The 17,487-nt window shown below is 38.5% G+C and overlaps 1 protein-coding gene across 1 annotated transcript in view; it reads left to right on the top strand.

The window, feature by feature from the left end:
• The window catches only part of HACD3 (3-hydroxyacyl-CoA dehydratase 3), a 35,068-nt gene extending 18,093 nt beyond the window's left edge, over positions 1-16,975 (top strand). The window contains exons 6-11 of the mRNA XM_006209606.3: positions 2,209-2,319; positions 10,460-10,587; positions 11,905-12,017; positions 13,219-13,325; positions 13,891-14,022; positions 16,883-16,975. Of these exons, the coding sequence (XP_006209668.1) occupies positions 2,209-2,319; positions 10,460-10,587; positions 11,905-12,017; positions 13,219-13,325; positions 13,891-14,022; positions 16,883-16,959 (668 nt within the window). The 3' untranslated portion in view covers positions 16,960-16,975. The remainder of the gene's footprint in view (positions 1-2,208; positions 2,320-10,459; positions 10,588-11,904; positions 12,018-13,218; positions 13,326-13,890; positions 14,023-16,882) is intronic.
• The last annotated feature ends 512 nt before the right edge of the window (positions 16,976-17,487 follow it).

Below are 17,487 nucleotides of genomic sequence, written 5' to 3'. Positions count from 1 at the left end.
AGTGACAGCATATGTCCATGACGATACTTCTTCCAGCCTGGTGTTTTTGTCCCAACTGAGATCTTAAGGGCTTTGGTTGTCAACCTTAAAAATGGAGAGTATTCTGTATAGTCCTGCTGTTCATTAAACTTTTAAAAATCCAGCTCTCTTCCTATCTGTCCAAGCAAGAAGCTCTGTAAGTGTTTTATCTTCGGGGTGTCATAGATTAAATTCAGCAGCTGTCTGTTAAATCCATGCTATATGGGAAGCACTGCACCAGGCCCTTGAGATGTGGAGCCAGTGAATCCATCATAGCACCTGTGCTCAGAGAGCTCCCGTTCTGGTAGGAGGACCATGCTGAAAAGCAGAGTGAAGGAAGGATTCCTCCTATGTCCTACACTGAACGTTTCAAGTTGTGGTGGCACTTGATTGGCGTGCCAGGGAACATTTTAGAGCTGTGGTTTACAAAGCATGTTTCATGCTACCTCAGGGGTTCCCAGAGATGCTTTGGAAGGACAGGCCAAGCAAGCAAGTCCACTTCAATCAGAGCAGCTTGGCTTTTGTGTTTTATGTATTGGGTTTTTTTGAAAAACAGGTTTTATTGCTTTAAAACAATTGAATAACCACTAATTTAGAGGAATTTTCTGCTTCAGAAAAGCAGAGGAAGGGAGAGGCTTAGTGGAGGTGAAGAATAACGTAAAGAGGCCACCTTGAGATTTAAATTAATTTTGTGGGGAGAGGGTACAGCTCAGTGATAGAGCACGTGCTTAGCATGGATGAGGTCCTGGGTTCAATCCCCAATATCTCCATTAAATAAAATAAAACAAATGAACGAATGAACCTGATTACCTCCCCTACCAAAAGATAAATTAAATAAATAACAATTTTATACTAAAAAAATTAATTTTTGTGTGTGTTTTAGAGGGATTAACTTCTGAAATATGTAAAAAATTCATGTATATGGATGGATTTTTTTAAGGATGTTAGAAAAATATTTTAACTGTTTTATCTAAATTCATGAAGTTTCTTGATGAAAAAAGTTCTTTATGATGGGGAAGTGTAATACATTTTGGGTGTTTTAAAGAAAAAAATTTTAATTAGTTAAACGTTACCAGAAGTCTGACTTTTTTTGGCCCCTTAGGATAAGGCTGCTTTTGATTGACCACGGAAAGCCTGATTATTTGAGTAGTAACCAATTGTCTATGCAGAGTATCTATGGAGCAGCACAGATATGTGGCTACAAAAATATGTAGATAGGAATAAATACGTAGCAACAACATCCAAACTCCATGGCTCTTCTCAAGAATTATTCTTTCCTTTGTCCTATTGCTTTGACTCAACTATAACTCTAAGCTCCTTACACTTCCTTAATTCCATAATTGGCTGTGTCTTCACCAGCCCTTAGGCTGTAGGCAAAATTAATGTCCCTTATTCTCCTTCCTGCCTCTCTCGGTTTGTAATTTTCCTCCTTTGTTTGTGTTCTCATTCTACCCACCTTTCAAAGCCCCGATGAGACACCATCTCATCCATTCAGCCTTGGCTGACTCATGTTGCTCCAGTCGAACGTCCTTTTCTCAACTTGAAATTTTCAAAAGATGTTATTTGTCACTCTTAGTCTTGTGATATAGTTTTTGGATTGTAAACTTTTTGAAGGCAGCGTCTTTACCGTCTTGAATCTTAGTAGTGCTACTCATAGTTTCTTGCACATTGTAGGTGTTCAGTTAATACTTGGTTGAATGGATATATGATCAAATATCAGAATGTTTTTCATCACTGTTTCTCTCTCTTTGAACTAGTTTGACTTGCATGACCTTATATAGTTCTAGAAAAGAAGAAATTGTAGATTATATCAAGATGACAAGAGCAAGAGCTGGATTTAGCTTTATTTCCCTTTAATGCTTCCTAAGCTAGTCAGTCATTCTTTGCCAGAAGTAATTTTCCTTTTTCCTTCTTGGATTTGTTATGTCTGTATACTTACCCCTTCAAGGCTATGAGGGGAAAGACTGTTGAAAACATACCTTGGACTGTAATGTTCCTCAAATGTTTCCATATCTGTTTCTCTATAGGACCAGGAACGCAGGTTGGTGTGGGCCTGGGCCAGATACTTGTGGGGGAGCTTAGGGCACTCAAGTAGGAAAGAGGGATGAAGTCATCCAAGGATGCCCCTCACACCCCTCTCCCACTGTGACTACTGCTTTTGACAGCTTACTGCCTTGCTTTACTTTTCAGCTCTTACAAGCTTGAAGAAAGGATACTTGTTCATGTATAATTTTGTTCAGTTTTTGGGATTCTCCTGGATATTTGTCAATATGACTGTGCGGTTCTTTATCCTGGGAAAAGGCAAGTACAGAATTTCAAAGCCAGTTTTTTCAGTAGTTTAGTCCACTGTTCACCAAAAGTAACACTCTCTGCCTTTGGTATTAACAATAATCCCCCATATTTGTGTAGCACTTCATGCCTTTCATCGTACTTTCACATCCCTTACTTCCCATGGCCTTGAGAAACAGGCAGGCTGGATACTCCATCCATTTAACAGGTGAGGAAAGAGGCTTAGAGATGGTCAAAGAAATGATCCACATCCACCCAGCTAGCCAGAGGCACATCTTGGGCTAGAGTCCCTTTCTTATTCACTATTTGATAGTTCATTTATAACTAAATAAGTTGATGGGATTCTCCCAGTGTCAACATTATACAAGCCCTAAAGGGATCTCACCCCTTTGGAGCCTACACAGATTCTCAAATGGACTATTCTAAAACTGAATGAGGGGAGGGTATAGCTCAGTGATAGAATGTGTGCCTAGCATGCATGGGGTTCTGGGTTCGATCCCCAGTACCTCAATTTAGATAAATAAAAATTTTTTAAAAACTGAATGAAAAGACTGTCACATAAAGATATTAATTCTTGATAAATTAATTTGCATTTTACCAGAATTCTGGCCAAGGTAAATGACAGTGGAATGTTTTTGAGAATATGATCTAAAGTATTCTGAAATTTTATTGTGAACAATAAATAGATAATAAAAATTGGAGAAGAAACAGTAGGGGAGAGGATTTCTCTACCTGATATAAAAGATATGTGTATGATATGTATATGATAAAAAAAAGAGTCATAAATCAATGGAAAGGATAGGAAATCTAATAATGTTTTCAAGGAAAATTGGTTAGGTGTGGGTGCATGAGGGAGGCAAAGACAACAGTCAAGGGAACCCTCCTGCACTGCTGGTGGGAATGCAGTTTGGTGCAGCCATTATAGAAAACAGTATGGAGATTCCTCAAAAAACTAAAAATAAACTTACAGTATGATCCAGCAGTCCCACTCCTGGGCATATATCCAGAGGGAACTTTAATTCAAAAAGATACATGCAACCCAGTGTTCATAGCAGCACTATTTACGGTAGCCAAGACATGGAAACAACCTAAATGTCTGTCGACAGATGACTGGATAAACAAGTTGTGATAAATTTGTACAATGGAATACTACTCATCCATAAAGAAAGAATAAAATAATGCCATTTGCAGCAACATGAATGGGCCTGGAGATTGTCATTCTAAGTGAAGTAAGCCAGAAAGAGAAAGAAAAATACCGTATGGTATCACTAATATGTGGAATCTAAAAAAAAAAAAAGACAAGTGAACTTATTTGCAAAACAGAAACAGACTCACAGACATTGAAAACAAACTTATGGTTATCAGGGTGGGGAGGGTGTAGGAAGGGATAAATTAGGAATTTGAGATTTGCAGATATTAACTACTATATATAAAATAAATAACGCATTCATACTGTATATAGCACAGGGCACTATATTCCATATCTTATAGTAACCTATAATGAAAAAGAATATGAAAATGAATATATGTATGTATATATATGACTGAACTATTATGCTGTACACCAGAAATTGACACGTTGTAAACTGACTATACTTCAAAAAAAAAAAAAGATTAAAAGCATATTGATTTGAGCAGTATGGGGATGGAGGGTTGGTGGAAAACTGCAGCAAATATCAGCAAGTGTTGATTTTTCTTTTACATATAAAGAACTTGTACAAATTGATTTTAAAATGTGAAAACTCCACCCAGTAGGTAAATAAACAGAAGTCATGCACAGGCAGTTCGTAAGAGGAAATAAAACTACTTCACCATACAGCAAAATGTTTAACTCAGTAATGAAGGAAACGAGAAACAAAATACTATTTTTTATCTATCAGTTTTGCAAAGTTATAGAAGATACCTAATTCAAGGCAACATATGCTAAAATAAGCACAACAGTGGTTTCTGGGAGGGTACATAAGTACAGCTCTTTTGGAAAATCATTTTGCAAGGAGCATCAAGAACTTAAACTCTTCATATCCTTGAACTTGGTGGTTTCACTTCTGGAAATAGATTCTAAAGAAATAATTGAAACTGCAAGAAAAGCTTTTTCAAAAAGACATACATTATGGCATTCTTTTAATCAGTGACAAATTAGAAACTGCCTAAATGTCCATCAGTGAAGGATTGCTTTAGATTCTTCACTCAGTGGGATGTTGTGAAGCAAATATAAAATATTTAAACAGTTTGTAATAATATAGAAAAATACTTATAATAGGCTAAAAAAGGAAGGTATAAATTTGTTCTAGAGTTTGATCACACAGTACAAAAAGGAGAAAAAAATTGAGCCAATAAATGCGAAATGATTAGAAGAAAAGGTACCATTTTCAAATGGTTTGAATGGGTAATTTAAGATTTTTTCTTTATTTTATAAAGTAAATATGAAGAAAAATATAAGTATAATGGAAAATATAAACTATTTAAAAGGAGAAAAAAATCCTGTAGACCATTTTATTCTTCAGTTTTAAATTTTTCCACCTGAAGTTTGTAGAGGTGAATTGTAGTTAAGTCTAGAATCATTTGAAAGAAGTGCACATTGTTTTTCTGCTTTCTTAACACCTCGGAATTCTCCAAAACACAGCAGCAGGCTAATGAAAAACTCCTCAAATGCCTAGTATCTTATGTGTAACCAGAGGTCTATAGATGAGTTATTTAAAGAAACAAATGAAATCTCAGAGTTATTTCAGATCTGTAGCTCTTACTACTATGGATTTATCACAAGTCCCATGGAATGAATAGGGACATTCAAATACATAAATAATTTATTTAACCTAACATAACTGGATTGATTTTGAATGTTCCTGTGCAAGTCTGCTGGCGTTAGATGATCCTGTCCTAAAGCTGCTCAGTTACCTGCGTCTTGTGTTTAAAGTGAGCTGCCTGAATTTGTAATTTCTTGTTTTTGCTCTGAGCCCTTCCTAACCACCTACTGGAATGGAGGTTCTGTTTTAATTCTTCCCTTATCAGACCTCAACGGTTGTAGTAAAGACCTGGGGCTTGCCCTCTGCAGTTTTCTCTTTTTCCTTAAAGGATGTTGGTGAATAGCAAATTCCACAAATGTACTTGTTTCTCCATGTAAACATGTCTGTACTTAATGTCTCATGCTAAGGAAATAGTAAACTCTTGGTTTTATATAGAAACTCTTGCTTGAGTTTGTCTCTCTCTATTAAGGAATACTTATTTATTAAATAAATTAAACTTTTTTTTCTAATTATAAAAATGTGTTAATTACCTAACGACATAAATGAAACAAAACAAAAAAGCTCTACCATAATCCCGTCTGTCAGAGCAACAGATTCTTGGCACCTTGTTGTATATATTTCCAGACCCACATAATTTAGGAACAGTTCCTAAAGTGGAATTATAAGATTAAAGGGCATATTGTTTTTAAGGATTCTGACATATACTGCCCAGAAAGAGCATACTATTTATGCTACTACTATTTGAATCTATATCCATTAACGTATGAATGCCTTTTAGTACTTACATAAAGTTTTTCCGTAGCATAAAATTAAAAGGACTGATTTAACAAAGTTTGGTAAATAGGGGAAAACCAGGGAGGAGGTGGGGGGGGGATGGAAAGGGAAGTGAAGAAGCCATTGCCCATCACTATTAATATTTCTATACATTTCCTTTTAGTCTTTTTTTCTCCTGCAGTTAAAAGTTATAATCATACTATGTGCACAGTTTTGCCTCTTGTTTTTAGAACAATATTATAAGCATGTTAATGCTATTAATACTTTATAACTATCATTTTAGAGATCAGATTTCTATTCTTGAGTTGAAACAAGGATGAATTTCCCATAAACTCAGGCAGAGCAACAAGATCTAATGTTTATTTACCATATGCCAAATCTTAAGTCTTAAATTTTCTAGTTCATGATAATGGAGGACCTCATTTTTCAAAGATAATTTGTCCAAGAAATTAAAAACTGAATCCCCTTAAAAAGGATACCAGGGGGAGAAGCAAGATGATGGAGTAGAAGGACGCTGGTAGCTCACCCTCTCCCACAAATACACCAAAACTCACATGTACGGACCCACTCAGCCAGCCAGAGCACCTGCGGAACTCCAACAGAACATCACCCTCTTTGAAAGACAAAGATGCTAAAAGTCTGGTAGGAGAAAAGGAAAAAAGAAAGAAGAGAAAGCAAACCAGTGTGGGACCGGTTCCACGGGGAGGCAGTGGCAAAGAAGGAGTAGTGCTCGTTTGCTGGGTCTCCCCCCTCCAATGGAGAGGCCAACGGGATGGAGGGGGCGCCTCGGAGGCCTAGATCTACCCCGAGCACCCCTTAACCAACAGAACTACGTTAAACGGGCACAGAGGGTCCCTGTGACACCCAGCCCGAGACGCGAGCTGGCAGCTGGGGGCCGGGCCAGGCTGCTGGAGCCGGGCGGAGGACTGGGGTGGCTGCACTGAGGCAGCCCCGAGGGACTGCAGGGTGCTGCGCGCCATGGTGGGGAGGGGATACGGAGCAGAACAACCTCTGTCCCTCATAAATTGCGGAAAACTGCAAAGCAACACAGCTTGTGTGCCCTGGGGGGAGGGGCACTGTAGCCTAGGTCTCCTCAGACCCATGGCGCCATTACTGGACCTTCTCAAGAGAGATGGGGCACAGCCTCCTGTGTGCAGCACCTGGGCAGGGGCGGGGCTGAGACCTGAATCCTCACCCAGGGGCTCCGCAACCTCCTAGGCAGGACTGAGACTTGTTTACAGCCTGAGGCAGATAGGATCTTTCTGCCCTGGCACCTCAGAGAACTTGCACCACCAAAACAAACAAGGAGCTGAGATTTGGCATGGAGCAGGGCCACGGCTGTTCTGCAGTCTTCCCCGAGCTGGCCTATGGAGCACCGACCTGAGGCAGAGCGGGCAGCTGCACAGAGCAGCGGAGCGACCAGTGCCGGGAGAGGACGGGCGGCCACCCGCCTTCCTGGCAGGAACGCAGCACCTGACCACAGTGCTAGGAGTGGGCACGATCCGCCCGCCTGCCTCTCCTGAGCACAGCATCTGACTGCAACATTGGGAGGGGTAGTGACCCGCCCGCCCACTGGTGCCAGAGTGATATGGGCAATATGAAGAAGCAGAGGAACCACTCCCAATTAAAAAATCAAGAGAAATCCCTGACAGCACGATCAAGGAAATAGACATTGATGGCCTACTGGATCAAGATTTCAAAAAAAGAAGTGATCAAAGTACTGAAGGAACTAAAAAAAATAGTGTTTAGAGATATAAAACATGTCAAAAATGAAATAGAAGCTATAAAGAAGAACCAAGTAGAATTAGTAACTCATTTGCTGAGATGAGAGCTGACCTAAAAGCTGTACAAAGCAAGCTAGATAATGCAGAGGAACATATAAGTAATAACCTAGAAGACAAGACAACAGAAAGCACCCAATGAGAACACCTGAGAGAAAAACAATGAAAACAATATAAGGGACCTATGGGCCAATATAAAGTGTGCCAATCTACGCATAATAGGGGTTCCAGAAGGGGAAGAAAGAACAAAGGGGATTGAAAAGGCATTTGAAGAAATCATGACTGAAAACTTCCCAAACCTAAAGAAGGAATCAGATATCCAAGTACAGGAGGCGCAGAGGGTCCCAAACAGGAAGATCCCAAATAGACCCACACCAAGACATATCATAATCAAGATGGCCAGAGTCAAGGATAAAGAAATGATCCTAAAGGCAGCAAGAGAAAAACAAAGAGTGAGTTACAAGGGAACCCCCATAAGGCTCTCAGCTGATTTCTTTACACAAACACTACAGGCCAGAAGGGAATGGCAAGATATATTCAGAGTCCTAAATGAAAAAAAGATGCAGCCTAGGATACTCTATCCAGCAAGGCTATCCTTTAGAACAGAAGGAGAGATAAAGAACTTCACAGACAAGCAAAAACTAAGAGTTTAGCAACACTAAACCCATGCTAAAAGAAATACTGACAGGTCTATTCTGAATAGAAAAGAAGCAGGATGCTACAAAAATGAGAAACTCATAACTGGAAAGGAGATAACTGCCATGAATTACAAATAGAATAAACACAAAATTGTAAAAGAAGACATCTAAATCATTAAGAGTGGGAAAGGGAAGCAAGGAAAGCCACTGTGGAAAATGGTATGGAGATTCCTCAAAATACTAGGAATAGACTTACTGTATGACCCAGGAATCCCACTCCTGGGCATATATCCAGAAGGAACCCTACTTCAAAAAGACACCTGCACCCCAATGTTCATAGCAGCACTATTTACAATAGCCAAGACATGGAAACAGCTTAAATGTCCATCAACAGATGATTGGATAAAGAAAAGGTGGTGTATGTATACAATGGAATACTATTCAGCCACAAAAACCAACAACATGACGCCATTTGCAGCAAAGTGAATGTTCTTGGAGAATGTCATTCTGGGTGGAGTAGGCCAGAAAGAGACAGAAAAATACCGTATGACATCGCTCATATGTGGAATCTAAAACAAAAATAAAAAGAAAGAACATAAATACAAAACAGAAATAGACTCATAGACATAGAATACAAACTTGTGGTTGCCAAGGGGGCGAGGGGGTGGGAAGGGACAGACTGGGATTTTAAATTGTAGAATAGATAAACAAGATTATACTGTATAGCACAGGGAAACATATACAGGATCTTGTGGTAGCTCACAGCAAAAAAAAAATGTGACAATGAATATATGTATGTTCATGTATAACTGAAAAATTGTGCTCTACACTGGAATTTGACACAACATTGTAAAATGACTATTACTCAATTAAAAAAAAGTTAAAAAAAAAAAGATACCAGAATTTCACTGTAAACGTTGACAAAAAGATTTGATTGGAATTTTGTCTTGACAGGGGACATTTAAAATTATGAATAAATTTTTTGTCTTATATATAGCAAAATTTGATTGTATTTTTGCATGCTTCAAAGAAAAGAATTCACCAAATTTTGAACTTACTGGTGAAATTTTTCTGGCAAAATTATACAGTAACACTATATACCATTCTTTTTCACATTTGACTTCACAGCAGGATTGCAAAGCAGGTCATTTTTGTGAAAATATTAGAGGGTTTCTTCAGTCTTTGCAGGGGCCTCTTTTAGTCACTCGATATTTAAACCATACTCTTTTGAGGCATCTGCAGTGTCATCCTTGTTGGTAGCTTGCCTAACTCTGGCAGTTCTCCAGGGCACTACTTGTATTTAATAGGCAGGGAAGCAGGAATCCTAAACCTTCTATAATGTACGGGACAAAGACTTGTACGGCCCGAGATGTCAGTGGTTCCCTGATTGAGAAACACTGCAGATAGGAATGTAGGAATGCAGGACCTCAAGTGAGCATCAGTGTGAAAAGTAAAGGATAGTAAATGATGGACCACTCCAAATTGAAACCACATTTGTTGACCTCATATAAGTAGTAACTGTTATTTTAAATTGTTATATAATATTCCATGAGCTAAATATACCCTAGTTTACTCAAATTTTCTGTACTCTTAGGCTTAGACCATTTCTACTTCAGTGCACTTAGAAACATGTAGTATTTCTATCTTGTTCCTAAAATTTTTTTCTTCTTTCATTTTAGACTTTTTGCTTAGGATAGTTTCTCAGAATAAGAATTATTAGGATTAAATGTATAAATACAGTTAAGATTTTTGAAAATTAATTTTATTTCAATACTTTTGTACCTCTGCATTTATGTATAATTGTACAATTTTTGAGATTTTAAAAGGCTCGATTGCATTCAATATATGTGATACAGTTTTAGTTTATTGATGAGATAATGGATCTGAAAAAAATTATTATTTAAGTGCCAGATACATAGATTTTTCAGCATGTAATAACTGAGTGAAGTCTAGGTATGCTTTATTTCTGGCCTTTTAAAATTGAGAAGGGCATACAGGGTTTATGTGTTAACTCTCTGGTAACCAGTAGAATTTATTATCCAGGCTCACGGAGGTCTGCTGTCCTCCAGCTTAGTTGGACAGTGAACTTGAATTTGACTGGATATTTCTTATACTTTTCCTAAAATTCCTTTCATGTAAGGAGTGAGCTAATTTGCGAAGTAATTCTCTTGGAGTTTGCCAGTGGATTTACCCTTAATGTGTATTTGTCCCACAGAGTCCTTCTATGACACATTCCACACCATGGCTGACATGATGTATTTCTGCCAGATGCTGTCAACTGTGGAAACTATCAATGCAGCAATTGGAGTCACTAAGTCACCAGTGACGCCTTCTCTTATCCAGGTATCGTATAGTTGAGCTCAAGGGTGGAGAACAAAAGATTTTAATGTTTGTTTAGTAGACAGACTTTGGCCATTTCAGGTCTATTCACTGTTTATAGGATCTTCATGGAATCACAAAGTTATAAAAAGAGCCTTAAAACCAAGGAAGCTTGATTCTCAGGCAGGAGTGGAAAATCCTAGCCTCAGTCTTCAGAGATAGGGACGTGCTTGGCCTTCTCCCACCCTGGGTTGATGGAGGTAGTGTAATTCCTAGGAATTCTTTTCACTTTGGTGACTCTTCTGACTCATGGGGGGAGTTTCCTCACATCTGTGTTGTTTCCTGATATTTGGAAGGTTGCTTTCAGGCATGGGGCATCAAAATCTTCCAGCCTCCTTGCCCTGTTTCCTAGCCATGCAATTACACGTTATTAAATACCACCCACCCAGACTCAGGGGGAACCAAGTGATTGTTGGTTAGTCTCTTCTAGAAATTCTTTTTATAGTTTGCCCTTTACTGGCATACTAGCTCTGGCATTCCGATAGTGTCAGCTGCATGGTGAAGGGTGTTAATACAATAGCCTTGTTATTTCTAGGGTTTCTGTCCTTGGAAAGAGACTGTTTTGTTTAGTTTAAAAAAAATAAAAGGGGATAATGAGTGACCCACTAATACGGAATAATAATTTTTGTATATCAAAGACTAGTACAAGTAAGCATCAGCTTGGAATTTCTAGGACAAGATAGATGGGACAGGTTCAGTGTCATCACACTGCATGGCTCCAGCGAGTGCCACTCGTGTAGAATGCAAGGTAAGTGAAGCCTTCTGGAGCTGGGCAATGCCATGTGCGTCAACAGGGATGAATCTCGGGAATATAGCATTGGTCACAGAATAATACATATAGCGTATTTCAGAAAGTTTAAAAACAGGCAAAATGAAACCTACTGTTTGAGGAGTACATACATAAGCAGTAAGCCTGTAAAGACAAGCAGTGGGATGGTTAACACGAGGTAGTGGTTACTTACGGGGTAAGCGGGTGGTGCCACGCTGGTAATGTTCTGTTTCTTCACTTGGGTTATGCAGACACAAGTGTTCGTCTGCCAGTGTTCTTTAAACTGTGTTTGAATGCGTGTGTGTATTTTAAAAAATATACTATTTATGATGATATATTTTTACACCCACACATCTATCCAGAAAGACTGGTATGGGCAATTTAACTTGTCCCAAGTTGTTCTCAGTCTTTTTCTGTTTACCTTGAATTTAGATTTCAGATAACACATTTAAGCGGGTTTTTTAAAAAATAGATTTTTAAACTTCTTTCTCTCTTTTGGGTCCTTTTCATAGCTTTTTGGAAGAAATTTCACTTTGTTTATCATCTTTGGCACCATGGAAGAAATGCAGAACAAAGCTGTGGTTTTCTTTGTGTTCTATATGTGGAGCATAGTTGAAATTTTCAGGTGGGTAGAAATGCCAGGGTGGTGTCTGAGGGCTTCTCGCACTCTGGAGCAGCTCTCTCCTTGAGGGAGCTGCTGTCTTTCCCAGAGCCTCATTTGGTTTGAGATTAAGTTTCCATGTGTGGAGAGTTCTGCCTGCCTCTATGTGCTCTGCAAAGGTGAGGCCGAGGTTTTGTTTTTTTTTTTAAGCAATCAGTGGATCATAATATCAGCCTGGGCACTGGGGAGCAGAGGGAAAGATCCAGAGAAATGAAAGGTCCATCTTACCCTTCAGGATCTTGCTGTCTAGTTGGTAAGGGAGGACTCATTTACATGGAGAAATTCTTGAAAGGGCTGAAGAAACATGAGGTCGAAGGAGCAACCAGGTTGGATGGAACTAGTGAAGACCAGCCTTCTAGAAGGGATGATAGAAATGAATCTTTTACTAGAAGATTGCTGAAGTTTGAATTGACCTCTTATCTGCTTCTTCTATTCTCAGGTGTCAATAGAAGAAATATCTTAAAAAAAATCCTATTAAAGTAGGTGTGTTCTTCTCTACCAGACCACCATACATGTTATGTACTTTTTCCCTTTTCAGTCAAGTGGAGCATTGGTTTTCCAAACTGACTCCTCAGCTCCAGGTTTGGTGGTATTTTGAGACAGAGAACAGGTGTTAGCAGCCCTAGACTGTAGTCTGTAACCATGACCCCCAGTATACTCTCTAATCTACTTAACAGAAAGGCAAACGAGATTACGGGTATTTAATATTAACTTCTACTGTTTGGGAAGAAACAGATTTCTTTTTTAATGTCACCTCTTTAAATAGATTATGCCTGATTGTAGATTAGAGGTCTTTTGTATACTTTAATTTTGGTCATGTTCATTTATGCAGGGAGAGAGTGTCTGTCAAAGTAATTGTCATCTTTACCTTTTTTGGAACATAGATCAGAACTAGGAATAAAGCCAAAAGGCTTCTGAGCATCTGCTCCATTACTGAAAATTTTCATAAAGGCTTCCTTTGAGACCTAAACTTAGTCTCCCATTATGGAGAATCCATACCCTTTGAAGACTGGAGGAGGAGCGTGTTGGGAGCTTATAATGCTGGATTAGAATTCTGGTCTGAAGAAGCTGTGTGTGGCTAACTGTGAGGCTAACTATTCTTCTCGAATGATGTCCTAGGGTTGCACTCACTGGCTTTTAATGTGTGAATTCCTTATTTCAATAGGTACCCCTTCTACATGCTTTCCTGCATTGACATGGATTGGAAGGTGCTCACATGGCTTCGTTACACGGTGTGGATTCCCTTATATCCTCTGGGATGTTTGGCAGAAGGTACTTCCAGGAATTCGAGGTTTTAAAATTTAGCTCTAAGGGACAGCTAAGCTGACAGGCCAGACCTTTCTTCCTCCCTCCGCTAGTCTTAGTCTGACATATGGGTGTTGGACTTTGACAGAATTTCCTTCTAGTGGCTCCTTTCCATAATACTCCTGGTAACCCGACTGTTCCAAGGAAGTGGCTCATACTGCTGAGGTTTAGAAGCTGGCTGGTCATGCATTGCATGCTTCCTATTTATATGGAATTTTTAATTTCCTAAAGCAAGGTCATATTGATGATTTCATTTTATTCTAACAAACACCTAGTGAGTGGGTCAGGTAGGGATTTTTCTCTCCATTTTATAGAATATGTCAAATGACTGTTCTTCATTTTTCTGTCCATTGTCAGCTTGGAGGCTTATCTCTTAGGAAAGCTAGGGGAAGAAAGAAGAGCCATTTGTGCAAAGGGAGGAGGAAGCATTTTCAACAAACCCCAAACTGGAATTTTGAGGGGATAGAAGATTCTGTCAGTAGGTGTGAGTGTATTTGATTTGTTTCTGAAAAGTTCTTGTTTCTCCTTTCAGCTGTCTCAGTGATCCAGTCCATTCCAGTATTTAATGAAACAGGAAGATTCAGCTTCACATTGCCATATCCAGTGAAAATCAAAGTTAGATTTTCCTTTTTTCTTCAGATTTATCTCATAATAATATTTTTAGGTAAGTATTGGCTCGCTAATACTTTTCCCTGTTACTTCATGGAGGGTAGAGTTAAGTGATGCAAAGTTTTTAAAGTCCTTACTAGAATTTTTATTTCCAAGAGAGTAGTAGTAAGTTAGAAAACAATTACTTTGCAGAACAGATCCATTAGGAGAATATGCTATGTGTGGAAGTATTTCTTCCTTCCATCTCTAGTGGTTATCTTCTTGAAATGCTCTTGGTCAGTGAATTTATCATAAGATATTTCATGTTTAAAACAATGTAAGAAGCTCTTTTAAAACTGAATGAAAAGTTCATTTTACTTTTACTAACTTCAGTAGCACAGTGCTTATCTAGAGTTTACAGAGGTGGTCCTACAGGTGGCAGCAAGGAAGGAAGAAGGCAATAGTGGCCTCCAGTAGCCAAGAGATGTCAGAAAGCTTTCTACCTAACAATAGGAAAGCCCCTTACTCCTCATGTACAACCTTGCTTATTTATAAGTTTACCTTTATATAAAATCACAAATTCTTGCCTTAACTCAAAAAAACTAAGAACTAAAAGACGGGAAAAAGAAGTAAACCTAAATTATTGCAAATATGAGAGATTTAAAAGCCTTCCTAACTAGGAGAACTGTTCACTTTATATAAAGTTCTAGCGTACTTTAATGTAATTATATGGATTTCTCCCTGCTTTATGTCACAAAAGTCCTGAGGTGGCCTTAATTATGGCTGTCTGGTCTCCTAGGAACAGAAGGTTGTGACAGCAGATAGTATATTAGTTATCTATTGCTGTGTAACGAATTACCCCAAAACTTAACAGCTTAAGACAACAAACGTTTATTATCTCACATGTATTCTGAGGGCCAGGAAGCAGCCTAGCTAGTGGCCCTGACTCAGGGGCCCTCATGAGGTTTCAGTCAGGCTGTCAGGTCAGCTGGGGCTACACTTCCTGTAGGCTTGACTGAGGCTGGAGGATCTACTGCAAGCTCAGCCATGTAGCTGCAGACAGGAGGCTTCAGTTTCCTGTCGTAGTACTGTCCATGTGGCTACTGATGACAAGGCTTCTCCCCAAAGCAAGTGATCTGAGAGAAAGGTAGAAGCCACACTACCTTTTTTTTTTGCAGGGGGTTGGGGGGAGCTTAAAAATTTTTATTTATTATTGAACTGTATTTGACATATAATACTGTATAAATTTAAGGTATATAATATGTTGATTTGATACACTTATAAACTATAATATGATTTCCATTGTAGTGACAATTAGCACTTCTAGCATGTCCACACTGCTTTTTATAACCTAATCTCAGAAGTGACAGACTGTCACTTTTGCTGGATTCTGCTGTTGGTTACACAGATCAACCTCGTACGATGTGGCAGGGGATTACACAAGTGCATGAAATACCGGGAGGTAGGGATCACTGGGGACCAGCTTGGACGCTGGCTACCCCAGACAGTGAGAGGGAGACTACAAAGAGTAAACTCAAGAAGTTGGAAAGCCCAGTGTTCTTGGTCATTTGGGGAGAAGAGACCTCTACCCTTTAGGAACCCCTCTGGGGGTCGGCTATTTCAGAAAGGGTATATAACCCATGCCAGAAATATTTCTAACCAAAAATGTTAAAATGTTTGGTGCTTGAAGGGATTAAGCTTCAATTTGGAAAATATATTCATTAAAAGAGCTATTACTTGATAAATCTAGTATTACTGTAATTAGGCTCCATGAGGTGAGCCTACTGAAAGTGTTAAAAAGGAATAAGTATTGGAAAGACCCTCAACATATTTTACTAAAAAAGCTAGAAGCGGGTAGGGTATAGCCCAGGGGTAGAGCACATGCTTAGTATGCACAAGGTCCTGAGTTCAATCCCCAGTACTTCCACCCAAAAAATAAAAATAAATAATTAAAAAGTAAATAAATAAACTTAATTATCACCTAAAAAACCAAACACACAAAAAATTTAAAAGCTAGAAGAGTAGACATACTTTAATGTGCACTAACCTTAGTGGCTTTTTCTTGTGTTACGCTGTTGCACGTTCTAATTAACAAGGTTCTGTACCCATATTTAGTTTGCCTGCAATGAATATGTAGTTGTTCTTATTCTTCAGAATGAAATAAACTGTAAGTCGACATAATTTAGAAGCAGCATAACAACAGTCCCATTTGTGTTTTTCTGAAGACACGTTCTCTCACAATAAATGTAAAATAAGTATTTTTAATTGTATTGTATGATGAGGAAGCTAGGGTGAGGCTAAGCCACAGAACTACTCAGCAATCACATAGGACTGACATTTTTTTCTGGCTCTGAAATCCTGTTTTCTAGTTCACTGAATTGTGCTTTCTAGGAAAGTGTCTCATACCTTTTAAGCTGTTGCTTAATACATGTTATTGCATAGACTTGAATTAAAAATTGTCTTGTCTCCATTTCAGATTCGTGTATTTCATTTTATATAAATCGTACCTTAAAGAAAAAAAAGAATATCAAACTCTAATGAAATTTTTAGGAGTGGAGTATACTGATGTCTGCAATTTACATTGAAATACACAAAAAATTAGAAAGGAATGGGTAATATCATGAAATAAATATAATAAAAAAGTTAAAATTTAAATCTAGGTAGTGTTCACTGTACAATGATTTAATCTTTTGTATGTTTGAAATTTTTTGTAATAAAATATGAGAGAAAATTAAAATTTAAAATCCACTGGGAAAAAATTGAGTTGTCTCTAGAAGCATTGTTAATATAGTTTGTTCTGAGTTGTACTTCTGAGCAACTCAGTAAGCCAGGGCTGGGATATGAAAAACAGACATCTTTCAGCCCTGCCCCAAGAGCTTCTGCTTATGAACAAGAACACAGATTCTTATTTCTAATTGGCCTCTCTTCTTTTGCAGGGTTATACGTAAATTTCCGTCATCTCTATAAACAGCGCAGGCGGCGCTTTGGACAAAAAAAGAAAAAGATCCATTAAAAAGAGATTTAGATGACTTCTTGCCAGTTTGAGCCTAATCTATAATTCTTACAGTTTTACTTTCTTGTACTGATTTAAAAGGTTTTTTAAAGTTAAATGATTAAATTCTCAGTGAGGCTGCCTTCCCTTTCCCACAGTAACATTCCTGAATTTACCATATAATCTTAGTGTAGTACTTGCATGACATGGACTCCTGATACCTGATGACAGGTTCATTCTTGTGTATTCTGTTAGTGACAGCAGAAGACAGCCCTCCCCTCCCCACTCCACGTCCAGTCAGTCTGTTTCACACAGGCCAGAGACACTCCTTCAGTGCCCTGACCCTACCAGCTGCTGGCCATTCTTAAAGCTGGAATTTGTTCTTTCCAGCTACTGCTTGTGGGAAAAAACCAGCAAGACTATGTTGCTGTATAGGTGGCTGTGAAGGTGACTCGGGCAGGACTTACTTTTTCTGTACCCAAGGGGCTACTTGTTAAGTGGGGTGGCATTGATTTTTTTGAAAATCAAGTTTGACTCAGTCATTGATAA

The sequence above is a fragment of the Vicugna pacos genome, chromosome 6 (genome assembly GCF_048564905.1).
Source record: "Vicugna pacos chromosome 6, VicPac4, whole genome shotgun sequence".
Lineage (NCBI taxonomy): Eukaryota > Metazoa > Chordata > Mammalia > Artiodactyla > Camelidae > Vicugna > Vicugna pacos.
The sequence above is the reverse complement of the archived record's forward strand: the minus strand, read 5'-3'. Positions and strand labels throughout refer to the sequence as shown.